At 47.5% G+C, this 27,354-nt stretch overlaps 1 protein-coding gene across 5 annotated transcripts; it reads left to right on the plus strand.

The window, feature by feature from the left end:
- Positions 1-407: 407 nt before the first annotated feature.
- NR6A1 (nuclear receptor subfamily 6 group A member 1) lies at positions 408-27,354 on the plus strand. 5 transcript variants are annotated; one of them, XM_088665076.1, is made up of 12 exons: positions 408-1,609; positions 7,392-7,433; positions 8,199-8,255; positions 9,845-10,075; positions 13,716-13,771; positions 18,296-18,453; positions 19,307-19,537; positions 21,152-21,406; positions 21,841-22,032; positions 23,231-23,352; positions 24,952-25,104; positions 26,823-27,354. In XM_088665076.1, the coding sequence occupies exons 1-12, from the start codon at positions 1,228-1,230 to the stop codon at positions 26,909-26,911; spliced, it is 1,968 nt and encodes a 655-aa protein (XP_088521202.1). In that variant the 5' UTR covers positions 408-1,227; the 3' UTR covers positions 26,912-27,354. The 5 variants fall into 5 exon arrangements, with proteins under 5 accessions (XP_088521202.1, XP_088521203.1, XP_060126588.2 ...); XM_088665077.1 differs by having other exon boundaries at positions 19,310-19,537; XM_060270605.2 differs by lacking the exon at positions 21,841-22,032.

A 27,354-nucleotide genomic window follows, 5' to 3' on the forward strand; every position in this document is an offset into this window, starting at 1 on the left:
AGGGCCCCCATGCTTTTCAACATCTACATGCAGCCGCTGGGAGAGGTCATCAGGGGGTTTGGGCTGGGTGTTCATCAGGATGTGGATGATACCCAGCTCTACCTCTCTTTCTAATCAGAACCTGTGAAGGTGGTGAAGGTCCTGTGTGAGTGCCTGGAGGCGGTTGGAGGATGGATGGCGGCTAACGGATTGAGGTTGAATCCTGAAAGCTTCCCTCTCCACAGCAACTCGACTCACATTTGCAGACTAGGCTGAATAGAGGTGGGGGCTCCCCTGGGTGGGGGAGGAGGGGGGAAGGGTCATGGATCGGGACAGGGTGGGGCCAATCACAGGGATGAGCCAGGATGGGGGGAGGAGTCTGAAGGGGGACTGAATGCCCATTTAGTGCCTACAGGGGGCCTGAAGGGGGACTCCGAGGGCCCATTTAGGGCCTACAGGGGGGCCTGAAGGGGGACTCCGCGGGCCCATTTAGGGCCTACAGGGGGGCCTGAAAGGGGGACTCCGCGGGCCCATTTAGGGCCTACAGGGGGGCCTGAAGGGGAATTCTGAGGGCCCATTTAGGTCCTACAGGGGGGGCTGAAGGGGGACTCTGATGGCCCATTTAGGGCCTATAGGTGGGCCTGAAGGGGAATTCTGAGGGCCCATTTAGGTCCTACGGGGGGGGCCTGAAGGGGGCCTGATGGCCCATTTAGGGCCTATAGGTGGGCCTGAAGGGGGACTCTGAGGGCCCATTTCGGGCCTACAGGGGGGTCCGAAGGGGGACTGAGGGCCCATTTCGGGCCTACAGGGGGTCCAAAGGGGGCCTGTTTAGAGCCTACAGGAGGGGCCTGAAGGGGGGACTCTGAGGGCCCATTTAGGCCCTACAGGGGGGTCCGAAGGGGGACTCTAAGGGGCCATTTAGGTCCTACAGGGGGGGGCTGAAGGGGGACTCTGATGGCCCATTCAGGGCCTATAGGTGGGCCTGAAGGGGGACTCTGAGGGCCTGTTTAGGGCCTACAGGGGCGTCAGAAGGAGGTGATGGCACAGTCAGCTCGGCGAAGGGTTAATTTGGTGCATGCGCAGTGAGTCCCTGTAGGAGGGCAGGCGAGCAGGTGATACTGCGCGTGCTCAGTCAGCTCGGCGACTCGGTCATTTTGCGCGTGCGCAGCCAGCCTGGCGGGGAGGCGACTTTGTGCGCGTGCGCTGAGGCGCTTCCGCGCCTGCGCTCCGCCGCCCCTCCGCCGGACAATGGCGTCCGTCGGAGCTCGGAGGCGGAGCCGCGCCTGCGCCCTGGCGGGCCTTTCCTCCGCCGTCCAATCCGCTCCTTCTCCGCCGCCCAGGGGGCGGGACGGCGCGTGCGTAGTGCGGAGCGGCGCGCTGGGATGGGGCGTGGGCGCTGGGAGCCCCGTCAGTCGGATCGAGTCGCTCGGTCCTGTCAGGTCGGCGAGCGGCGGCGATGGGCGCCGGGCGCGCCAGGCCGCCGCGGCTGCTGCTTCTTCCGCCTCCGCCTCCGACGCCCGCCTGAGAGACATGGACGATGAGACGGAGCCGCCGCTGCCGTCCGGAGCAGGACGGAGGCCAACGGGAGCGCCGCCGCCGCCGCCTCCCCCTCCGCCGCCGCCTCAGAATGGTAAAGGGGACACAATGGGGGGAGGGGGAGGGGAAAGGGGAGAAGAAAATAGGGGAAAAGAAAGGAAAAACTGAGAAAAGGGAAATAAAGGGGGAGGGGAAAGCAAGGGGGGAAGGGGAGAAGAAAATAGGGAGAAATAAAGAGAAAAATGAGAAAAGAGAAATAAAGGGGGAGGGGAAAGCAAGGGGAAAAACGGGGAATGGGGAAAAAGAAAATAGGGAGAAAGAAGGGAAAATGAGAAAAGGGAAATAAAGGGGGAGGGGACAGCAAGGGGGGAAAGGGGAGAATAAAATAGGGAGAAATAAAGAGAAAAATGAGAAAAGAGAAATAAAGGGGGAGGGGAAAAAGGGGAAAAAGAAAAAAGGAACATAAACAATAGAAGGAAAATCAAGGGGAGGAAAAGAAAAAAAAGAAAAGGGAAATAAAGGGGGAGGGGAAAACGGGAAAAAAGGGAAATAAATAATAGAAGGAAAATCAAGAGGAGGAAAAGGAAAAAGAAAAGGGAAATAAAGGGAGGGGGAACAAAAAGGGAGGAACAAGGGCGGAAAAGAAGGAGGAAAGGGGAGAGAAAATGGAAGGAAAATCAAGGGGAGGAAAAGGAAAAAAAGGAAAGGGAAAGCAAGGGGGAAGGGAGAAAAGGGGAAGGGGGAAACAACGAGAAAAGGGAAAAGTAAAACAGGGAGAAGGAAAGGGGCAAGGGGGGAAAACAAGGGGGAAGGGGGAAACGGGAAAAGAAAAAAAGGAAGGGGGAAAGGGAAATGGGGGAGGGGGAAAAGGGAGAAAGAAAGGGAAAATAGAAGAAAAGGGAAATAAAGTAGGAAGGTGGGAAAAGAAGAAAAGGGAAAAACGGGGGGGGCGGAAAAAGAAAATGGAAGGGGAAAAGAAAAAAGGGAGGGGCAAAGGGAAAAAAGAAGAAACGGGAAATAAAGGGGGAAGGTGGGGAAAATGGGGGAGGGGAAACAAAAAGGGAAAACGGGGAGGAAAGGGGAGAGAAATGGAAGGAAAATCAAGGGGGGAAAGGAAGGGGGAAAGGGAAAACGGGGGTGAAGAATTAAAGGGGGGAAGAGAAAATAGAAGGAAAATCAAGGGGAGGAAAAGGAAAAAAGGGAAAGAAAAGGGGAAAGGGAAAACAAGGGCAGAAAAGGGGAGAGAAAATAGGAAAATCAAGGGAGGGAAATGGGGGGAAAGGGGAGGAAAGGGAAAACAAGGGTGGAAAAGAAGAAAAGGGAGAGAAAATAGAAGGAAAATCGGGGGGGGAGAAAGGGGGAAGGGATAACAAGGGTGGAAAAGAAGAAAAGGGAGGATAAAATGGAAGGAAAATTAAGGGGAGGAAAAGGAAAAAAACAGGAAATGAAAGAAAGGGAGAAAGGGAAAACAAGGAGAGAAAGAAGAAGAAAAGGGGAAGAGGAAAAAAGAAAAGAAAGTGGAGGAAAAGGGGGTAGAAAAGAGGGGGGAAGAAGAAAGGGGAAAACAAGGGGGATAAAGGGAATAAAAGGGGGAACTGAAAAATGAAGAGAAGGAGGAAGGGAAAAACAAGAGGGGAAATAAGAAAGGGGGGAAGAAAACAAGGGAAATGAAAAAAAGCAAAAAAGAAACAATGGGGGGAAAGCTTTCTCCTTTGTAGTTGAGAAGCCTTGGTGTCTAACGTTATGATTTAATTCATTTCTAGAAAAAGAAGGGAATAAAGCAGGCACCCCCCAAACTCGGCCCACCACCTATTTTGGGACTACAGTTCACATCATCCCTGACCACTGGTCCTGTTAGCTGGGGGTGATGGGAGTTGTAGTCCCAAAACAGCTGGAGGGCCGAGTTTGGGGGATGCCTGGAATAATGCGCCTTTGTTTCTAATGCTCAACAGTTGCAATATCCTAATATTATTATCTTGTTCTTGTAACATTGTAACATTATTTCGCTATTATAACATAATATCATTATTTTATTCCATTTGATAACCTTAATTGGGCATAACTGACCCGACAATTTCAGAACAGACATTATATATAAAATATATACAGGTGAAACTCGGAAAATTAGAATATCGTCAAAAAGTGCATTTATTTCAGTAAAGCAACTTTTTATTTTTTATTTTAATTTTAATTTTGACAAATGCTTTCTTTTGGAAATTCCACAGGAATCAAACAAATAGTGACTAATACAAAAATAAACATCAGTATGACATTTTATTAATTACATTCCATTTATGATTGACCCGCCTAATGACAAATAATGACAATTACAACAATCAAGGCTTGACATATCTCGCTTTACATGTCATGCATCTATATTATTTATTATTTATACCCTGCCCATCTGGCTGGGTTTTCCCCGCCACTCTGGGCGGCTTCCAACAAATACCAAAATACATTAAAATATCACAGATTAAAAACTTCCCTAAACTTCTCATAGATTGGTTTCACCTTTTAAGTTGCGCTACTGAAATAAATGCAATTTTTGACGATACTCTAATTTTCCTAGTTTCACCTGTAGTCTTTTGCAGCATTGCCTTCGTGCAAGAGATACAGGAAAATTAAGTCAAGAACGAATGGATTAAAAAACAGTTTCTATCCAAGAGCTCTAAGCATCTTAAATGCTCTAACTAAATAATATGATGTTGGGGAATTGTGATGGGTGTGGGGGGCTGTAATTGTGTTTTTATTTTGTTTTTTTATGGGATGGCATTCAGTTTTGTTGTACTATGTACAATAACCATAAGGTATCTATCTAAAATATTTAGAAGTAGAATATGGAAATGGATAGAATTGGAATATCCTAATCGATTTGGCTACCTCCCCCCAAAAAATTGGACGGTGGGTGGAAGACCTTCATTTATAATGATAAATAGTTACAACATCATACTATTATGTTATTAATTTGTCCAGATCCGCTTCATTTCTATACCGCTTTATCAAAATCTCAAATAATTGAAATATAGTATAATATAAAAATATCTATCTTATTATTATATAATCCAGGCATCCCCAAATTCTGCCCTCCAGCTGTTTTGGGACTACAACTCCCATCATCCCTAGCTAACCGGACCAGTGGTGGGTGATGGGAACAGGACCAGTGGTGAGGGGTGATGGGAGTTGTCATTTGGGACTATGATTCCCATCATCCCTAGCTAACCGGACCAGTGATGGGAACAGGACCAGTGGTGAGGGGTGATGGGAGTTGTCATTTGGGACTACGATTCACATCATCCCTAGCTAACCGGACCAGTGGTGGGTGATGGGAACAGGACCAGTGGTGAGGTGTGTTGGGAGTTGTCATTTGGGACAACGATTCCCATCATCCCTAGCTAACCGGACCAGTGGTGAGGGGTGATGGGAAATGTAGTCCAAAATCCGGCCTTCCAGAACGCTCTGGATTGGAATATCGTAATGCATAGATAAAGCTCCCCCCCTCCCCGTAATGTGGACCTTTGTTTCTAACGATAATTAATTACAACACCCTAATTTTATTATGTTGTTATGTTCATTTCTATACCGCTCTGTGTTTTTTTTAATATTAAAAATCTCAAGGTGGTATACGGCGCATGAAAACATTGACACTGGGAAGTTCCACGACAGGGACCTTAGTTTCTAATGAGAATATCGTAAGAATAAATCTGGGTCCCCCGGCCAGCAGCTCCAACACTGCTGTCCCCCACAAAAGGAGTGGGTGGGTATAATAATAATAATAATAATAATAATAATAATAATAATAATAATAATTTCTTTATACCCCGCCTATCTGGCTGGGTTTCCCCAGCCACTCTGCGTGGCTTCCAACAGAATATTAAAATATATAAAATAAGTTTGTTGCCACAGACCCTCTAACCTTCCCCTGATGAAAATCAGGACGTCTCGTTCCATAATAATAATAATAATAATAATAATTTCTGTAAGTGTTTTGAAAAGCCATTCTTTTTGTTTGGCAGTTTATCACTCTTCCAATAAGATGCCACTCAAGGCATCTAAAAAGAAGCTCTTTCTTTTCTTGGGTACATCTGGAGTGGGGATTCCCTTATAGCTAAGCTTCTGCCCTCTAATAAATCATTCAGGGCGTGTTTGCAGAGGGGCCAATTCCACTGTAAATGGCTCCCTTCCCTCCCTTTGAAGGCTCCTTCCTTCCTTCCTTCCTTCTTTCCTTCCTCCTTGGCCGCTTCCTCTCCCCAATCAATCCCCCCCCCCCCCGAGTTTCAATGGCCGCCTTGAATATTTTATAACACCCCCCCCCCCGATCAATCAAAAGAGCCCCATTCAAATGCAAGCCGGCCTATATTGTGATGGGAAACCCTAAAAAAAATCTCCCCCCCCCTCACCAGCCGCAACCCCTTTCTTCTCTTTTCTCTTCCTCCCCCCCCCCCCCGGTCATTCAAAGGTCCTTGCCGCATTTTCACCCAAACCGGATTTTTTGGTTTGGAGCCCTCTTATCCCTTAGGAAGAGGGAAGCGGCAAAACTGGTCCGACTCCTCCCCCCTCCGTGCAAGGAGCAAAGCAACGGACGTTCTTGCATTTAGTCTGAAAGAAGAGACTTCTCTTCTCCCTTCTCTATATGACATCCTTTGATATATTTGAAGCGATCTGTGCAGAAGCATTCTGCGCAACTCAAGCGATCTGCATGCACAGGAGCGCTCTATCGGCGCTTCACGCACGCGCAGAAGCATGCCTTCGGCGAGCGAACGCCTCCGCAGAATGGATTGCGTTCGCAAACCGAGGTATCACTGTATTATCTCACTATTACAGTATCTCACTATTACTTACAAATACACTATAACTCAATCTCTCTCCTTTCTTTCTCCTGCACTATTTCTTATATTGTACTCCTCCTTACAGAACTTCTTGCACGAAATCTCCTTAATTTCAATTCATAGAATCATAGAGTTGGAAGAGACCACAAGGGCCATCCAGTCCACCCCCTGCCAAGCAGGAAACACCATCAAAGTATTCCTGACGTATGGCTGACAGCTATGCGTGGCCGGGTCAGCTAGTAGAATCATAGAATCCTAGTTGGAAGACACCCCAAGGGCCATCCAGTCCAACCCCCTGCCAAGCAGGAAACACCATCAAAGCATTCCTGACAGATGGCTGTCAAGCCTCCGCTTAAAGACCTCCAAAGATTCGATTCCGGTCATCATACAGTGGTTCCCAAACTGAATCCGTTCTGGAAGTCTTTTACAAAACCCAAGCGTTCTAAAACCACAATGTGCTTTTCCATAGCAAGTAATGCAAAATGCCGTTTCCGAGCACAATTCAAAGTGTTGGAGCTGACCTTGAAAGCCCTAAACGGCCTCGGTCCAGTATACCTGAAGGAGCGTCTCCACCCCCATCGTTCTGCCCGGACACTGAGGTCCAGTGCCGGGGGCCTTCTGGTGGTTCCCTGATTGCGAGACGTGAAGTTACAGCGAACCAGGCAGAGGGCCTTCTCGGTGGTGGCACCCACCCTGTGGAACGCCCTCCCATCAGATGTCAAGGAAATAAGCAGCTATCCTATTTTTAAAAGACATCTGAAGGCAGCCCTGTTTCGGGAAGTTTTTTTATATTCAATGCTGTATTGTTTTGATACTCGATTGGGGGCCGCCTAGAGTGGCTGGGGAGACTCAGCCAGATGGGCGGGGTACAAAGAATAAATTATTATTATATATGTATATCATAAAGCACTGTAAATATATCTCTATGTGAACAGAGGTATTTCTTGCGGAAAGCTTCCAGGCTCCCTTCGCAGAGGGGCTAAGCCATGATCTTATCCTTGCTTATAGCACCAACCCAATGCTGTCTCTCTTTCCTGTCCCCCCCCCCAGGTTTTTACCGGGAGCCACCTTCCGAACATGACCCGCCTCCCGGTAAGTGCGGACGCTTCTGATTTCCCTCGGGAAATGGGGTTTCAATGGTGGAAGTCCAGAGCGGTTTGAATCCCTGTGACGGGGTGAGCTCTCGTTGCTCGGTCCCAGCTCCTGCCAACCTAGCAGTTCAAAAGCACGTCAAAGTGCAAGGAGATCAGTAGGTACCGCTCCGGTGCCTATTGACAATGACAATAAAGATTTGTTCTATTCTATTTATTCTAATAATAATAATAATAATGGAATTGCAAGTGCAAATAGATCAATAAATATTGATTTCAGTAATGCAACTTCTTATTTTTTATTTTCCTTTTAATTTTGACAAATGCTTTCTTTTGGAAATTCCACAGCAATAGAACAAATAGTTACAATAGTACAAAAATAAACAAAACCAAACATCACTATGACATATCATTAATTACTCTAGCTGGCCCTGCCACGCGTTGCTGTGGCTCAACATTAATTCCATTGCATTTATAATTGACCCACCTAATGGCAAATAATTACGATGACAACAAATCATGGCTTGACATATCTTGCTTTGCATGTCAGCATCTATCTCATAGATTGGTCTCACCTTTTTAGTTGCGTTACTGAAATGAATGCATTTTTGACGATATTATAATTTACTGAGTTTCCCCTGTAGGTACCGCTCTGGTACCTATTGACAATGACAGTAAAGATTTATTCTATTCCATTTATTCTATTATTATTATTATTAATAATATTGGAACTGCATTTCAAACCCTGCCTCCTTTCTCTTCCTAGCTACGGATGTTGAACCGATCAACTCCCCTTCCTCCGTGCTTCCCTTGAACGCTGGCAGTAAGTACCTCTTTTCTCTCTCGCCTGGGAGAACCAGGGATTTGCACACGGACACATACATATACACATGTGTGTGTGTACAGGTGAAACTCGAAAAATTAGAATATCGTCGAAAAGTGTCTTGATTTCAGTAATGCAACTTCTTTTTTAGTTTTCTTTTAATTTTGACAAATTCCACCATAATAAAACAAATAGTTACAATCATGCAAAAATCAACACAAATCAACATCACTATGACATTTCATTCATTACACTAGCTGGCCCTGCCACGCGTTGCTGTGGCTCATCATTAATTCCAAATCGCTACAATCATACAAAAATTGACAAAAATAAACATTGCTGTTACATTTCATTAAATTATAATACCGTCGAAAACTCCATTGATTTCAGCAATGCAACTTGTTATTTTTTATTTTTCTTTTAATTTTGATAAATGCTTTCTTTTGGAAATTCCACAGGAATCAAATAATTACAATAATACAAAAATCAATAAAAATAAACATGGCTAGGATATTTCATTCATTCCTTTTATAATTGACCCGCCCAATGACAAATAATTACAACGACAACAAATAAAGGCTTGACATATCTTGCTTTGCGTGTCATGCATCTATCTCATAGATTGGTTTCACCTTTTAAGTTGCGTTACTGAAATAAATGCACTTTTCAATGCTATTCTAATTTTCCAAGTTTCACCTGTATGTATATATTGCATGTGTGTGTATATGTGTGCGTATATATATATATATGTGTGTGTGTGTGTGGCACCTCGCAACATGAATGCCTCGCACAACGAAAAACTTAAAAGACGAAAGCGTTTTGCGATGTTTTTGGTGACTCGCAAGACGAAGTTTTCTATGGCCGTACTTCGCAAGACTTTTTTTCCCACGGGTCCCCCCCTCCATCTTGCGAGGCATCACTGTATATGTATATGTGTGTGTGAGTGTGTGAGTATGAGAAATTAATAAGATTTTAATTCGGCGTAGGCAAGGAAAATAACAGTGCTGTCTTTCCATTTTCAAAGCTCTCTGCTCCTTATGCTGAAAATCCTTCAATTTATTGTCTGTCCTTTGGGCCTTCAAAGAACAGACGGTATTTTCCTGTGTGTAACACAACCCCCCCTTTTTTTTTACTGTATATTCCTGCGTATAAGACTACTTTTTAACCCAGTAAAAATATTCTCAGTTGGGGGTCGTCTTAGATGCCCAGTCATCTTATACGTTGGAATATACGATATTTTATTTTTTTCTATGGTTGTCAAGCTTTTTTTGTTTGTTTGCAAAACGGTTTGCAGATAGGCAATGATACTCAGATGGCAGGAGCGCCTATCCCTGAACTCTGTAGGAGCTTAGATAACTGGAGGTCCCGTATTTTTCTATAAGACACCCCCCATTTTTAAGAGTTTAAAGCAGGCACCCCCAAACTGCGGCCCTCCATATGTTTTGGCCTAGGACTCCCATGATCCCTAGCTAACAGGACCAGTGGTCAGGGATGATGGGAATTGTAGTCCAAAACATCTGGAGGGCCAAAGTGGGGATGCCTGGTTTAAAGCGTGTTTTCCCCCCTGTTTCCTCCCCTGCTCTTTGCAGGCGACCGGGCAGAGCAGCGCACCTGCCTGATTTGCGGCGACCGCGCCACCGGCCTGCACTACGGCATTATCTCCTGCGAGGGCTGCAAAGGCTTCTTCAAGCGCAGCATATGCAACAAGAGGGTCTACCGGTGCAGCCGCGACAAGAACTGTGTCATGTCCCGCAAGCAGCGCAACCGTTGCCAGTACTGCCGCCTGCTCAAGTGCTTGCAGATGGGAATGAACCGGAAAGGTAACCTCTCTCGCGGCATTGCGGGGGCTGGGGGTGGAGGTAGCTCAGTGCACGCTCTCTAAGTTTCCTAATCGAGCGATCGATAGCTCATCTTTATTGTCATTGTCCCATACAGAACAATGAAATTAGAAAAAACTACGTAGATAGTTTTGTCGTTTAGTCGTGTCCAACTCTTCGTGACCCCATGGACCAGAGCGCGCCAGGCCCTCCTGTCTTCCACTGCCTCCCGCAGTTTGGTCAGACTCATGTGGGTGGCTTTGAGAACACTGTCCAACCATCTCGTCCTCTGTCGTCCCCTTCTCCTGGTGCCCTCCATCTTTCCCAACATCAGGGAATTTTCTCTTCTCATGAGGTGGCCAAAGTCTTGGAGCATGTTGGTAGCTTTGAGAACACTGCCCAACCACCTCATCCTCTGTCGTCCCCTTCTCCTTGTGCCCTCCATCTTTCCCAGCATCTGTCCTTCCAGTGAGCCCTCAGGGCTGATTTCCTTCAAAATGGATAGGTTTGATCTTCACGCAATCCATGGGACTCTCAAGAGTCTCCTCCAGCACCATAATTCAAAAGCATCCATTCTTCGACGATCAGCCTTCTTGATGGTCCAGCCTTCTTGATGGTCCTTCTTGATGGTCACTTCCATACATCACTACTGGGAAAACCATAGCTTGAACTAGATGGACCTTTGTCGGCAAGGTGATGTCTCCTCTTTTTAAGATGCTGTCTAGGTTTGTCATTGCTTTTCTCCCAAGACGCAGGCGTCTTTTGATTTTGTGACTGCTGTCACCATCTGCAGTGATCATGGAGCCCAAGAAAGTCAAATTTCTCACTTCCTCCATTTCTTCCCCTTCTATTTGCCAGGAGGTGATGGGACAGGTGGCCATGATCTTAGTTTTTTTGATGTTGAGCTTCAGACTATATTTTGCGCTCTCCTCTTTCACCCTCATTCAAAGGTTCTTTAATTCCTCCTCACTTTCTGCCATCAAGGTTGTGTCATCTGCATATCGGAGGTTGTTGATATTTCTTCCAGCAACCTCACTTCCATACATCACTACTGGGAAAAGCATAGCTTGAACTAGCCGGACCTTTGTCAGCAAGGTGATGTCTCTGCTTTTGAAGATGCTGTCTAGGTTTGTCATTGCTTTTCTCCCAATAAGCAGGCGTCTTTTAATTTTGTGACTGCTGTCACCATCTGCAGTGATCATGCCTCAAACGGTGGCCAATGTGGGCGCAGATTCGTTGCCTCGGGGGCTTTTCTCCATGGCAACATTAAAAACAGAAAAGAAATTGTGACATGAAGTGCAGCTCGTAAAGCAGCAACAGAATGTGGCAGCGAGGAAGATAAACTGGGACCTTTGCCATAGCTAAAGCAGGAGGGGGAAGGAAGTTGCTAAAAGATGTTTGTGGGGGATTGCATGGCCAGAGAAGAAGCTCATTAAAGAAATGAGGGAGGGAGAGGAACTCAGCCTGATTTATTATTGCTCAGCCCTGCCAGGCGCTCTACTGAGATGGAGGTTGTTGCCATGAGAACCTAAGCAGAGCCTGCTGCAAGATCAGGCCAAAAGAGCCACTTGCTCTAGTTATCTCCTGCTTGGACTACTGCAATGCGCTCTATACTTTGAAGGTGACCTGGAAACTACAACCAGGGCCGGTGCTTCCATTTAGGCAAGCTAGGCCATTTCCTAGAGTGCTGAAATGGAGGGGGCGCTGAACAGCCCGCCCGGTGCCGCCTGCAGGGCCGTCTCTGGGCCCGGGCTGGGGAAGGAGGACGACACGGGAGGCGATCCTCCTCTGAGGCCGTCGCTGCTTAGCGGGAAGGAAGGGGCGGCGCCCAGAGGCGCCGCCCCTTCCAGCACGGCTTCTGATTGGCTACAAGAATCTCCTGCAGCCAATCAGAAGCTGCGGGTGCCTCTGGGCGCCGCCCCTTCTTTCCCGCTGAGCGGCCGAGAGCGGGAAGGAAACGGCAGCGGCATGGAGACTGCCTTCACCGCCCATGCCAATTAGCTACCTCCGCAAGTTAAAAAAGGGAAGCCCCTTTTCTTTCTTCCCCCTTCCCTGAAGCTGCTGGCGTGTGTGTGTGCGTGTGTCAGGCCCCGTTTCTTCGGGTTCAAGGGGGTTCATTCACAAGGGGGGGAGGATAAGGAGGAGAAATGGCGGCAACGGTGCGCCTCAGCCGGTTCTCAATATGATTGGCCGGAGGGGGGGCGCCAGAAGATGATCTCGCCTAGGGCGCAAAAAAACCTAGCACCAGCCCTGACTACAACTAATCCAGAATGCGGCAGCTAGACTGGTGACCGACCACATAACACCGGTCTTGAAACACCTCCATTGGCTCCCAGTACATTTCCGAGCACAATTCAAAGTGTTGGTGCTGACCTTTAAAGCCCTCAACAGCCTCGGTCTTGTAGACCTGAAGGAGTGTCTCCACCCCCATCGTTCTGCCCGGACACCGAGGTCCTCTGGCAGTTCCCTCGCTGTGAGAAGCCAAGCTACAGGTAACCATCTTAGTTTTTTGGATGTTGAGCTTCAGGCCATCTTTTGCGCTCTCCCTCATTTCACCCTCATTCAAATCATAGCTGTCAAGTTTTGGATTTGAAAATCAGGGATCAGCACCCTCACCTGTCCCCGGAAGTGCCTACCGCAGTTTGGTCAAACTCATGTTCATAGCTTCGAGAACATTGTTCAAACATCTCGTCCTCTGTTGTCCCCTTCTCCTTGTGTCCTCCATCTTTCCAACCTCAGGGTCTTTTCCAGGGAATCTTCACTTCTCATGAGGTGGCCAAAGTCTCGGAGCCTCAGCTTCAGGATATGTCCTTCCAGTGAGCACTCAGGGCTGATTTTCTTCAGAATGGATCGGTTTGATCTTCTTGCTGTCCATGGGACTCTCAGCAGTCTCCTCCAGCACCAGAATTCAAAAGCATCCATTCTTTGGCAATCAGCCTTCTTGATGGTCCAGCTCTCACTTCCATACTGCTGTCACCATCTGCAGTGATCATGGAACCAAAGGAAGTCAAATCTCTCACTTCCTCCATTTCTTCCCCTTCTATTTGCCAGGAGGTGATGGGACCAGTGGCCATGATCTTGGTTTTTTTTTTATGTTGAGCTTCAGACCATCTTTTGCGCTCTCCTCTTTCACCCTCATTCAAAGGTTCTTTAATTCCTCCTCACTTTCTGCCATCAAGGTTGTGTCATCAGCATATCTGAGGTGGTTGATATTTCTTCCAGCAATCTTAATTCCGTACCTTACACTGTGATTATAGGTGAAACTCGGACAATATGAATATCGTCGAAAAGTGCCTTTATTGCAGTACTGCAACTTCTCATTTTTTATTTTATTTTCAATTTTGACAAACGCTTTCTTCTGGAACTTCCACAGGAATAAAGCAAATAGTTACCAGAATACAAAAATAAACTTTGACTTGTATTTGTCACTGTGGAGCCGAGTCCAAAGTTTCGGAAGGGAAGGGGTGGAACCTTTCTTTTCCCAGCGTCTCACCGATAGCACTCCCCCCGACCCCCTGTCACAATATTAGGATGGCGCTCTCCCTGGTGGCCCACCTTGTCTGCCCCACTCTGGTGCAGGTGGCTGGGGTGCCGGCGGGCATGTCCCTAACCATCTGCTCTTGCTGCCTTCTTGTTTTTCAAGCGATCCGTGAAGACGGGATGCCTGGAGGAAGGAACAAAAGCATCGGACCCGTCCAGGTGAGCTGCCCCGCCAAGCCTTTGCCAGCCACGGGGGGACTCCTGAGAGCCAGTGTGTGGTGTAGCGGTTAAGAGAGGTCGACTCGTAATCCGGTGAATGGGGTTCGCTTCCCCGCTCCTCCACATGCAGCTGCAGGGTGACCTTGGGCCAGTCACACTTCTCTGAAGTCTCTCAGCCTCACTCACCTCACAGAGTGTTTGTTGTGGCGGAGGAAGGGAAAGGAGAATGTTAGCCGCTTTGAGACTCCTTAGGTAATGATAAAACGGGATCTCAACTCCAAACTCTTCTTCTTCCCAGGTGGCTCTAGCCGCATGGGACACGAGCCGCAGAGACAAGCGTCTCCCAGTCGTCTGTTTCTGACAGAACTCTTGAGCAGGCGCCCCCCATACTTCGGCCCTCCTGGCGTTTGTGGGACTACAATTCCCATCATCCCTGACCCCCTGGGTCCTGCTGGCTAGGGATTGTGGGAGTTGTAGGCCCAAACATCTGGAGCAGGCATCAGCAGCATGTCACGGAGGCCGTTTATCGGGCCTGTTAGCCGACCCGCTTGGCAGGTCCCCCGCATGCTGCGCTAAACCGACGTGGCGCGGGGACACGGCGAGTGGCGCCAGAAACGGAGGCTGCACAGATGCTGGAAATCACTTCTGTGCAGGTGCAATTTCCGGTATCTGCGCAGCCGGAATATCGTCGAAAAGTGCATTCATTTCAGTTAGGCAACTTAAAAAGTGAAACCAATCTATGAGATAGATGCACGACGTGCAAAGCAAGATATGCCAAGTCTTGATTTGTTGTCATTGTAATTATTTGCTGTTAGGCAGGTCAATTATAAATGGAATGGAATTAATGATGAGCCACAGCGACGCGTGGCAGGGCCAGCTAGTGTAATTAATGAAATGTCATAGTGATGTTTATTTTTGTATGGTTGTAACTATTGGTTTTCTTCCTGTGGAATTTCCAAAAGAAAGCATTTGTCAAAATTTAAAGGAAAATAAAAAAAACCAGAAGTTGCATTACTGAAAGCAAGGCACTTTTCGACGATATTCTTATTTTCCAATTTTCATCTGTATGTATGTGTGTGTACCTCGGGTTGAGTACCCAATCCGTCCTAGGGTGCCCTTCATTGCATGCGCAAAGCACCGATAGAGCAACTCTGCGGACACGTGCAGAACTCTTCTGCACATGCACGTGCGGCAAAACCCGGAAGTATGTGTGTGTGGATCAGGGTGGATCACAATTTAAATCACTAGTCAGTAAGGCTTGATTTAAATCATAGCTGTCTACATAAAGACTAATTCTTGCTGGTATAACTTGAATATGCAAGTAGATGAAGATTTTTAGAATCACAACTTTTCATATTAGTTTTTTTACCCCCAGTTTAATAGGTTAATCATTCATTTTTGGACAACTTTTCTGTTGTACTTAGGAAGGAGAAAAATAATCATGACCTTAATAATAACAATTTAAATAGATTTATTCAACTGAAACAATAACATTACAGCATATGTTATTTGCTTAAACAAACATTCATGTTTGGTAACTAATTTGGCTAAACAAAAACAATATATATATATTTTTATAAACTTAGACTACACATGAAAAACTTAAATACTGTTCTGTCAGGGTTGATGTGGCTATTCTTGAGTAACGAGCCTCCACATGCTTGTCTTTAAGATGGTTTTATTAGTGCACATTATTTACAGTGTAACGAGCTGGTGGTTTCATGTCCGCTCAGAATCAGATTCCTGCACTGGCGATCGCCGGGTTCTAGACCAACATAAAAGCCTCGGAACTGTGAAGCCTTTCCCTTTTCTCCGCCTCCTCAATTCCGGTGTCGGGGGGGAATGGTCTGCGGACTGACTGACTCCTGTCCCCTCTTCCTCCCTCCCTCTCTTCCTGCCTATGGAGCAAGGGCTCTTGGATGTTGCTTGAGGGCTGGCACTCCCTTTCTGTCTCCTGGCTCTGCCCATCAGACCCTTCGCTCTCGTGGCTGCTCGGAGACAAGCTGCTCCTGATGAGGGGGAGGCTGTTCTCTCCATGTCCACTCCAACAATCAGAAAAAATATTGTTTCTATTCTATTCACTGAACTTCTTGAAACCTAGCACTGAAGGGGTTGGTTCTGTATTCATAGGTTTGTAGAACAATAGGATTAAGATCTTTTTCTCAACTCTGTTCACGTTATAACATTTTTGCTGTGAAGAAGAGGCATGCGATCTCTGCTGAGTCAAATTCAGTTTTGAGAACTGCAAAAGTCAACCAAGCATCTGTGATAATATCTTGCAGGCAGAGAAACTGCCCAATAATCTTACAAAAACCTCTGGAAGAGCATGACATTGTGAATGGATTAATGGAATTTATTTACCAAAATTAAACATATACAACCTTATTCTACATAATTAAAAAACTAATCTTTATTTCATGATGGAATAACCTTTGGATGGTAATAGATTTTCCTCAAAAAGCATTTTATTTTTTAAAAAATCCAATTTAAATAAAAAAAATGATTTTTTGTTTGTTTTTTTAAAATCATTGTGTGTGTGTGTGTATAGATAGATAGATATGTATGTATGTTATTTGTAGATAAGCGGCCCCCAAAACAGCCGCTTCCCAGTAGAAAAATCTCATGCAATTACCCTCAGGACGTCGTAAGTCTGTTGCAGCGAAACAATATATATACTGTATTTTTCCATGTATAAGACTAGCTTTCCCCCCCTAGAAAATAAAGTGCAAAATTTAGGGATGTTTCATACAAAGGGGCCATCTCCTCCCATTTTCTTAAATCGGAGCCCCCAAAATAAGGGTCGTCTTCTACATGGGGGCATCTTATATGCGAAAAAATACAGTATGTGTTTGTGTTATTTGTAGATAAGCAGCAGCCAATAAATAAATAAAGTAGATCGAAAGCGACTTTATTTAAAAGGCTGTTTCCTCAGTCCATGATAGTGCAGAAGCTCTAGCCCAGGGGTCAGCAAACTTTTTCAGCAGGGGGCCGGTCCACTGTCCCTCAGACCTTGTGGGGGGCCGGACTATATTTTGAAAAAATAATAATGAACGAATTCCTATGCCCCACAAATAACCCAGAGATGCATTTTAAATAAAAGGACACATTCTACTCATGTCAAAACACGCTGATTCCCGGACCACCCGTCTGCAAAGCCAAGCTGAGATGCTGTGGAGAGGGAAGCTTTCCTAGCTGCAGTACCAGTGTAGCCGTCGCTAGAGGGCGCTGTTTTGCAACCTCTCCCTTACTCCCAGCATCCCCGGCTGTCTGAGTTTTGTGTTCGGGAACAGTGGGTTTTACCTGCTAGAGGTGTGACATCTATCTATGCAAACTGTATATCGTCACTCGCATATTCGCTTGGGACGTTGTGTCCAAATGTAAACGCAATCGGGCAAGCGGTTTCGGAGAAAAGTGGGCTTTAACAAACATGGAGCTTCTACATTTTTATATATATTAGGGTGATGACTTTTTTACAACCTCATTTCCCTGTATCATAATTTGATGAGCTTACATGAAAGATTATATTATTTCATTTAAAAAAACCTCACGCACAAAATGATTTTTAAAAAATTATTGTTCAGTTACTGTAAGCAGATATATAAAAAAAGTCACTGTAAGCAGATATAAAATTGAACCCAAGCTCCAGAGTCACATATATACATTATATAGGGTCATCAAACACACAAGGAAGCTTTTTTTAGCTGAAGTAACAGTATAGACGCCGCTAGAGGGCGATGTTTTGCTTCCTCTCCTGTAGGTTCTTTTCCCAGCATGCCCGGCAGGGTCTGCTGGCTGAGTTTTGAGGTTCCAAAAAGGGGCTTTTACCTTGCGCAGATGCAGCATTTGTATACCCTATGTTGCTAAGAACATTCCCCATTGTGGAATGTGGTGTTGTGTCCAAATTTGATACGAAATCTATATAGAATTGTTAATACAATTTTATGAAATGGTAAAACGGCATACCAAAAAATTAAAAACTGTTTGTGCGTAACCTTTTTAAATATTTCAATGGAATATACCTCATAGGCAAAAGTTCATCCATTTGTGCTACAGGAAATAATTTTTGAGAAAAAAAATGAAAAAGTCATCACCCTAATAGATATAGATGAGGGAGTTCTGTTGAGATTTTTGTACATAGCTTTCGATCTACTTTTGCCTCTTTCCTACTGCAAGATGCAGGAAGTGCAGGCTGTTCTCTACAGAGGGCAGTCGCATATCACTGGCCTCTGGATTTGTCAAGGCATCGGCAACCGGGGCAGCCACTGGGAAGTTGGACGTTGCCCCACACACGCATTTCTTACAGAGGGTGCCCTCTGCGGTCGAGGACCGTCCGCCCCCCACCAAAGGGGGCGGCTGGGTAGCAGCTCAAAGGTTGGCAGGGGGCTGGCGCGGCGGTTCCCGACCCGAGAACCCCTTCCTCCCAATGGCCCGCTCGCCAGGGAGGGAGGCGGGGCGGGCTTGCGCGCTGCGGCCGGGGTCCATGCACGTCCCTCCTCTCCTTCTCAAACCCCCCCCCCCCCGCAGATCTCCGAGGAGGAGATTGAGAGGATCATGTCCGGGCAGGAATTTGAAGGCGAAGCCAACATCTCGTGGAGCAACAACGGAGACAGCGACAACAGCTCGCCCGGAAACGGGGTGTCGGAGAGCAACCAGCCCTCGCCGGTCTCTACTCCTTCTTCAAGGTGGGACACCGGGGGGGGGGGAGACGGGGAAAGGTTCTCAGGCCAGACTAGAACGGGAGGGGGCGCGGTCGGAAGCCGGTTCTCGCATTAGGGGCCTGGTAGTGTACCAGGGTAGAATTGGCATGTTGATTCAGTCAGCTCCATCTGGTACGCAGGCTGAGACCCTACCTGCCCGCGGACTGTCTCGCCAGAGTGGTGCATGCTCTAGTTATCTCCCGCTTGGACTACTGCAATGCGCTCTACGCGGGGCTACCTTTGAAGGTGACCCGGAAACTGCAATTAATCCAGAATGCGGCAGCTACACTGGGAGCGGCCGCCGAGACCACATAACACCGGTCCTGAAAGACCTACATTGGCTCCTAGTACGTTTCTGAGCACAGTTTAAAGTGTTGGTGCTGACCTTGAAAGCCCTAAACGGCCTCGGTCCAGTATACCTGAAGGAGCGTCTCCTCCCCCATCATTCTGCCCGGACGCCGAGGGCCTTCTGGCGGTTCCTTAGGTACGAGAAGCCAAGTTACAGGGAATCAGGCAGAGGGCCTTCTCGGTAGTGGCACCCACCCTGTGGAATGCCCTCCCACCAGAGGTCAAAGAGAATAACAATTACCAGACCTTTAGAAGGCATCTCAAGGCAGTCCTGTTTAGGGAAGCTTTTAATGTTTGATGGATTTCTGTATTTTAATATTTGGTTGGAAGCTGCCCAGAGTGGCTGGGGGAACCCAGCCAGATGGGCGGGGTATAAATAAATTATTATTATTATTATTGTTATTATTATCAATCATGGCGAGTTGTGGAAGCTTTGACGCCCCCTCCTCTTCCATCTCCCGTCCCTACGACCTGCCTTTGCCTCTTCCAGCAGATCCGTCGAGCTGAACGGATTCGCTGCACTCAGGGAACAATATATGGGGCCGCCGGCGCCGGCACCTTACCAGTACCTCCCGCACCTTCTGGGCTGCCCAGCTCACTCGGCCCTGCTGCCCCCACAACCCCGAAGCTTCGACCCGCAGGCCCACGGCCTCCTCATCAGCCAGCTGGTCTCGGCCGAGGACCTGGAGCCGCTTGGCACCCCGATGCTCATCGAAGACGGGTGAGTGGAGCCTCGTCAATCGGGGGGAAGGGGGGCCTGCTCTTCTCCAGCTTGGCCATGTACAGGTAAAACTCGGATAATTAGAATATCGTAGAAAAGTGTGTTTATTTCAGTAACGCAACTTCAAAGGTGAAATCAATATATGAGACTCAAACAAGATGAATTTGGGCCCAGTCTCCTTCAACATCTTTATCGATGACTTGGATGATGGGCTTGAGGGCATCCTGAGCAAGTTTGCAGATGACACCAAATGGGGAGGGGTGGCTAATACCCCAGAGGACAGGATCACACTTTCAAATGACCTTCACAGATTAGACAACTGGCCCAAAGCAAACAAGATGAATTTTCACAGGGAGAAATGTAAAGTACTACACTTGGGCAAAGAAAAATGAAAGGATGAACAAGGAGAAATGTAAAGTACTACACTTGGGCAAAATATAAAATGAAAGGCACAAATACAGGATGGGTGACACCTGGCTTGAGAGCAGTACATGTGAAAAGGATCTAGGAGTCTTGGTAGACCCCTAAGTTGACGTGTCAACAGTGTGATGCAGCATCTAAAAAGATGAATTTTAACAAGGAGAAATGTAAAGTACTCCACTTGGGCAAAAAAATGAAAGGATGGGGGACACCTGGCTTGAGAGCAGTACATGTGAAAAGGATCTAGGAGTCCTGGTAGACCACCAACTTGACATGAGTCAACAGTGTGATGCAGCAGCTCAAAAAGCCAATGCAATTCTGGGCGGCATCAATAGGAGTATAGCATCTAGATCAAGGGAAGTAATAGTACCACTGTATTCCGCTCTGGTCAGACCTTACCTGGAGTACTGTAAGAGCTGTTTGGCAGTGGAATTTGCTCCCAAGGAGTGTAGTGGAGTCTCCTCCTTTGCAGGTCTTGACGGCCATATGTCAGGAATGCTTTGATGGTGTTTCCTGCTTGGCAGGGGGTTGGACTGGATGGCCCTTGTGGTCTCTTCCAACTCTACGATTCTACATGCAAAGCAAGATATGTCAAGCCTTTATCAGTCAGTCGGTCAGTCAGTTTTATTCCACGTAGCCAAACCGCAATAAAGACAGAATCATTCAACAATTAAAAGAAAATATGCTAGATGAATACAAAGAACTTAAAACATTTACATGATCAAACATTACCAACTCTTAACAGAGCTATAGAAACACAATATACAGGTTAAGACTTTAAACAATAAAATTTATAGGCTAAAATCACTACATGGGGGTTGCGGCGCTCATCTCTCTTTACTGGCTGAGGGATCCGGCGTACAGCTTCCGGGTCATGTGGCAAGCATGCCTAAGCCGCTTCTGGCGAACTAGAGCAGCGCACGGAAACGCTGTTTCCTGCTGGAGTATATACTTGCACTTTGACGTACTTTCGAACTGCTAGGTTGGCAGGAACTAGAACCGAGCAACGGGAGCTCACGTCGTCCCGGTGATTCGAACTGCCGACCTGATCGGCAAGCCCTAGGCTTTGGGGTTGAACCCATGAAAAACAGACGCACAGAGGGATGGTGTTAAATGGTTCGAACGTAGCCACGATGGCAGCCTCTCGGTTTGGTCCCCACCCCTGAACTGCTCTCCCCCCACCGCTGCCCGTAGGTACAGAGTGACTCAGTCTGAGCTCTTTGCGCTGCTGTGCCGCCTGGCCGACGAGCTGCTCTTCCGCCAGATCGGCTGGGTCAAGAAGTTGCCGTTCTTTGGCGAGCTCTCCATCAAAGACTACACCTGCCTGCTCAGCTCCACCTGGCAGGAACTGGTCCTCCTCTCCTCACTCACTGTCTATGGCAAACAGATCTTTGGGGACCTGGCAGACGTCACCGCGAAATACTCCCCCTCCGACGACGAGCTCCACAGGTGAGACCGGGCCGCCGCCCCGTCTTGTTTCGGGGTCGTGTCAGGATGCAATAATAATAATAATAAATTTTATTATACGCCGCCCATCTGGCTGGGTTTCCATAATTATAAATGGACCGTTTTGGTTGCCCTCTTCTGGATACGCTCCAGCTTGTCAGTATCCTTCTTGAACTGTGGTGCCCAGAACTGGACACACTACTGCAGGTGAGGTCTGACCAGAGCAGAATACAGTAGTACTATTACTTCCCTTGATCTAGACGCTATATTCCTATTGATGCAGTCCAGAATTGCTAATAATAATAATAATAATAATAATAATAATAATTTATTCATACCCTGCCCATCTGGCTGGGTTTCCCCAGACACTCTGGATGGCTTCCAACAGAATATTAAAATACAACAACCTATTCAACATTCAAAGCTTCCCTCAACAGGGCTGCCTTCAGGTGTCTTCTAAAATCTGGTAGCTGTTTTTCTCTGACATCTGATGGGAATGCGTTCCACCACCGAGAAGGCCCTCAGCCCTCTTGTAACTTGGCTTCTCGCAACGAGGGAACCGCCAGAAGGCCCTCGGCGCTGGACCTCAGTGTCCGGGCTGAACGATGTGGGTGGAGACGCTCCTTCAGGTATACTGGACCGAGGTCGTTTAGGGCTTTAAAGGTCAGCACCAACACTTTGAATTGTGCTCGGAAACATACTGGGAGCCAGTGTAGATCTCTCAGGACCGGTGTTATGTGGTCTCGGTGGCCGCTCCCAGTCACCAGTCTAGCTGCCGCATTCTGGATTAATTGCAGTTTCCGGGTCCCCTTCAAAGGTCGCCCCACGTAGAGCGCATTGCTGTAGTCCAAGCGGGAGATAACTAGAGCATGCACCATACTGGTGAGACAGTCCGCGGGCAGGTAGGGTCTCAGCCTGCGTACCAGATGGAGCTGGTAGACAGCCGCCCTGGACACAGAATTGATGTGCACCTCCATGGACAGCTGTGAGTCCAGAATGACTCCCAGGCTGCGCACCTGGTCCTTCAGGGGCACAGTTATCCCATTCAGAACCAGGGAGTCCTGCACACCTGCCTGCCTCCTGTCCCCCCCACACAATCAGGATTCGAGCTCAATCTGTTAGCCGCCATCCATCCTTCAACCGCCTCCAGGCACTCACACAGGACCTTCACTGGCTCTGATTTGAAAGAGAGGTAGAGCTGGGTATCATCCGCATACTGATGAACACCCAGCCCAAACCCCCTGATGATCTCTCCCAGCAGCTTCATATAGTTGCAAATGGCCTTGGCATGGCCTGCTATCCATCAATCACTTCCTTGATAAATCCTTCTTGCTCTGCGTTGTCCGCTGAGCTGGAGAAGGCAAGGGGCCAGGAGTAGAAACGGGCCAGATCTTTGGCCTTAGGTTTTAATCCGGACATGCCTGCTTGCAAAGGATTGACTGGGGTTCCCCTCACCCTCACAACGTGGGCACCTCCGTGTCAGGAGTCCCGGCCACTACTGGACCTTCATCCAATTCACTTGTTTAGTCATTTCGTCATGTCCGACTCTTCGTGGACCAGAGCACACCAGGCACTCCTGTCTTCCACTGTCTCCCGCAGTTTGGTCAGACTTACGTTGGTGGCTTTGAGATCACTGTCCAACCACCTCGTCCTCTGTCGTCCCCTTCTCTTTGTGCCCTCCATCTTTCCCAACATCAGGGAGTCTTCTCATGAGGTGGCCAAAGTCTTGGAGGGACTTTTCCAGGGAGTCTTCTCTTCTCAGGAGGTGGCCAAAGTAGGATCTGTCCTTCAGAATCTGATGCCAAGCTCCCTCCCTCCCCTCTACAGGTTCAGCGAAGAAGGGATGGAGGTGATGGAGCGTCTTATCTACCTGTACCGCAAGTTCAGCCAGCTGAAGGTCAGCAAGGAGGAATACGCCTGCATGAAAGCCATCAACTTCCTCAACCAAGGTGAGCAGGTGGGGGGCATAGCTGGCAAGTAATCCCTTAAGCTGAATAGGCTTCCTCGCGAGAAAAGGGGAAACTTGACAGCTATGGCGGGCGGTGAGGCTTCCCATCCCGCCTCTCCAGGAGCCGCCCTTTCTTTTCTATTTGCATTTTCAAAAAGAAAAAAACAGGAATTCAGATCGGAACAATTTCTTTTCATGTTCTGTCGCATGAGATTTTTCAGCTGTTCTCACACGTTCTTTCAATGCTGATTTCATTTCTGAAGTTGGTTTCGTTCTATAAGCTCTAGTCTAGTTTACAGTGGTACCTTGCAAGACAAAAACTAGTCATTCTGCGGGTCATGCCGTCTTACGAAATTTTCGTCTTGCGGAAACAAACGGCAGACGGCAAAAACAAAAAAGTGGCCAAAAAAATTGTCTTGCGAGACGCAGTCATAGAAAGCTTCATCTTGCAAGGCAACAAAGAATTTTGTCTAGCGAGTTTTTCGTTGCACGAGGCATTCGTCTTGCACGAGGCATTCGTACCACTGTATTTGCAATTCATGTTTTCCACTTTGTTTTTCGTAATGCAAGAATTCAATATTTTATTAAACACATAGCCAAAGTAGTACAACAGAATTATAAATGCAAGTGACATATCCAGGTGTAACTCAGAAAATTAGAAAAATTAGAATACATGTCATGTTCAATGCTATACATTTATAATCCTGTTGTACAACTTTGCCTATATGTTTTGTAAAATATTGATTTCTTGCATTGTGTAAAATGAAGATTCTGGTGAAAGGTGAAAAACATGAATTGCAAACAAACTAGAGCTTACAGAATAAAACCAACTTATGATATCTGAAGTCGGTTTTGTTCTGTAGGCTCTAGTTCAGTGGCCCCAAACTAAGGCTGTTTCATCAAGCCATCTTTTTGGTTGATTGTGACATGGAAGGAGGAATTCTGGATTTGATTTCGAGGTGGATTTAAAAGAATTAATTTGGCTCAAAAAGCAAATGCAATTCTGGGCTGCATCAATAGGAGTATAGCGTCTAGATCAAGGGAAGTAATATTACAACTTTATTCTGCTCTGGTCAGACCTCACCTGCAGTAGTGTGTCCAGTTCTGGGCACCACAGTTCAAGAAGGATACTGACAAGCTGGAACGTGTCCAGAGGGGGGCAACCAAAATGGTCAAAGGCCTGGAAATGATGCCTTATGAGGAACGGCTTAGGGAGCTGGATATGTTTAGCCTCGAGAAGAGAAGGTTAAGGGGTGATATGATAGCCATGTTCAAAGATATCAAAGGATGTCATATAGAGGAGGGAGAAAAGTTGTTTTCTGCTGCTCCAGAGAAGCGGGCACAGGGCAATGGATTCAAACTACAAGAAAAGATTCCACCTCAACATTAGGAAGAACTTCCTGACAGTAAGAGCTGTTTGGCAGTGGAATCTGCTGCCAAGGAGTGTGGTGGAGTCTCCTTCTTTGGAGGTCTTTAAGCAGAGGCTTGATAGGCATATTTCAAGAATGCTTTGATGGTGTTTCCTGCGCAGCAGGGGGTTGGACTGGATGGCCCTTGTGGTCTCTTCCAACTCTTATGATTCTGTGATTCTTCCGCTCAGATATCCGAGGCCTGACCAACGCCTCCCAGCTGGAGCAGTTGAACAAGAGGTGTTGGTACGTCTGCCAAGATTTCATGGAATTCAAGTACCCCCATCAGCCCAACCGCTTCCCCGATCTGATGATGTGCTTGCCGGAGATCCGATACATTGCAGGTGAGACTCCCTCGGCGGTTGTCCTGTTTCCGCCGCCACCTCGTGAAGCTTGGAGGGAGATACTTCGCTGCCTCTCTCTGGCTGCGCTGCCAGCGTTTGGGATCCTCCTTTCCATCGTTCAGAAGTGCAGTCCAGGGCAGCGGTTGGGCTGGGAGGTTCCACCTTTCCTGTCCATAAGAACTTGGGAAGAAGATTCCACCTCAACATTAGGAAGAACTTCCTGACAGTAAGAGCTGTTCGGCAGTGGAATTTGCTGCCAAGGAGTGTGGTGGAGTCTCCTCCTTTGCAGGTCTTTAAGTGGAGGCTTGACAGCCATATGTCGGGAATGCTTTGATGGTGTTTCCCGCTTGGCTGGGGGTTGGACTGGATGGCCCTTGTGGTCTCTTCCAACTCGTATGATTCTATGACCCCTGACCATTAGGTCCAGTAATGACCGACTCGGGGGTTGTGGTGCTCATGTGCTGGAAGCCTAAATCTCAACACGGGACTAGATGGCCCTTGTGGTCTCTTCCAACTCTGTGATTCTATGATTCTATAACTTGCTGAAACAAACGAATAGCCCATCTAGGCCCTCATTCTGGGGGTAGTGGGGCCACCCTAGGAAACCCAGAAGCAGGAACCTGATCACAAGAGCTCTCCCTCTCCCTGTGGAGGCAGAGGTGGAGCATAGCCCCCATGAGTAATAATTTTATTATTTGTTCCCCAGCCACTCTGGTCGGCTTCCAACACAAAATTTAAATACAGTAAAATGTCACACATTAAAAAGTTCCCGGAACAGGGCTGCCTTCTGATGTCTCTCAGTTATTTTTCTCTTTGACATCTGAAGGGAGGGTGTTCCGTAGGAAGGGAGCTGCCAGATCAGTGCTGGATCTCAGAACGATGGGGGTGGAGACGCTCCTTCAGGTATACTGGACCGAGGCTGTTTAGGGCTTTCAAGGTCAGCACCAACACTTTGAACTGTGCTCGGAAACGTATTGGGAGCCAATGGAGGTCTTTCAGGACCAGTGTTATGTGGTCTCAGTGGCCGCTCCCAGTCTAGCTGCCGCATTCTGGATTAGTTGTAGTTTTCGGGTCACCTTCAAAGGTAGCCCCACATAGAGCACATTGCAGTAGTCCAAGCGGGAGATAACTAGAGAATGTACCACTCTGGCGAGACAGTCTGCAGGCAAGTTGGGTCTCATCCTGCGTCCCAGACGGAGGTGTCCTGGACACAGAATGGACCTGCGTCTCCATGGACAGCTGTGAGTCCAGAATGACTCCCAGGTTGCGCACCTGGTCCTTCAGGGGCACAGTTACTCCATTCAGGACCAGGAAGTCCTCCACACCTGCCCACCTCCTGTCCCCCACAAACAGTCCTTCTGTCTTGTCTGGATTCGACCTCAATCCGTTAACCGCCATCCAACCGCCTCCAGGCACTCACACAGGACCTTCCCCGCCTTCACTGGTTCTGGTTCTGATTAGAAAGAGAGGTAGAGCTGGGTATCATCCGCATACTGATGAACACCTAGCCCATAATTTGTAGGGAATTATTGGAACTTCCAGACGCCTAGTCCAAGCAAGAGATAACTAGAGCATGCAGCACTTAGCTATAGCTATTATTATTATTTATTTATTTATACCCTGCCCATCTGTCTGGGTTTCCCCAGCCACTCTGGGCGGCTTCCAACCAAATATTAAAAACCATACCGCTAACCACGATTGTGTTCTTGTCTCGATAGGGAAAATGGTGAGCGTCCCGTTGGAGCAGTTGCCTCTCCTCTTCAAGGCTGTCCTGCACTCCTGCAAGGCCGGCGTGAGCAAAGAGTGAGCAGCCTCCTTGGGAGTAAGAGGAGGAGGAGGCGGTACACGCAATGGACGGAATGGCTGCAGCTGGGCAGTGGGTAGCCTTGCTGTTGTGGCAGGAATCTTTGCGGGGCCGGTTGTTTTCTCTCTCTTTCTCGTTCTTTTCACTATTTATTTCACGACAAAGTTGAATGTATAATCTTCAACCCCCCGCGCACGGCGTTCCGTCCGATTGCGCAGCCGCCGCGTCCTCTCGCCGTTTACAGAATGTGAAGATGTTTGTTAACAGTGTGGGGTTTTTTTGTAGGGTTAGACTTCTTTTTTTTACCAGGGCAATAACTTTTAAGACTACCTCAAGGAGCAGCTGCTGTGCTCGCTCCTCTCTTTCTGTGTTCATTCTCGGAGGCCGGAATCTGCTCTCCCCTAGAGAAATGCCAAGTTTTGTGGTTGCCCTCCCCCCCCCCAAAA

This window comes from Zootoca vivipara, chromosome Z2 (genome assembly GCF_965207765.1).
Source record: "Zootoca vivipara chromosome Z2, rZooViv2.hap1.1, whole genome shotgun sequence".
NCBI lineage: Eukaryota > Metazoa > Chordata > Lepidosauria > Squamata > Lacertidae > Zootoca > Zootoca vivipara.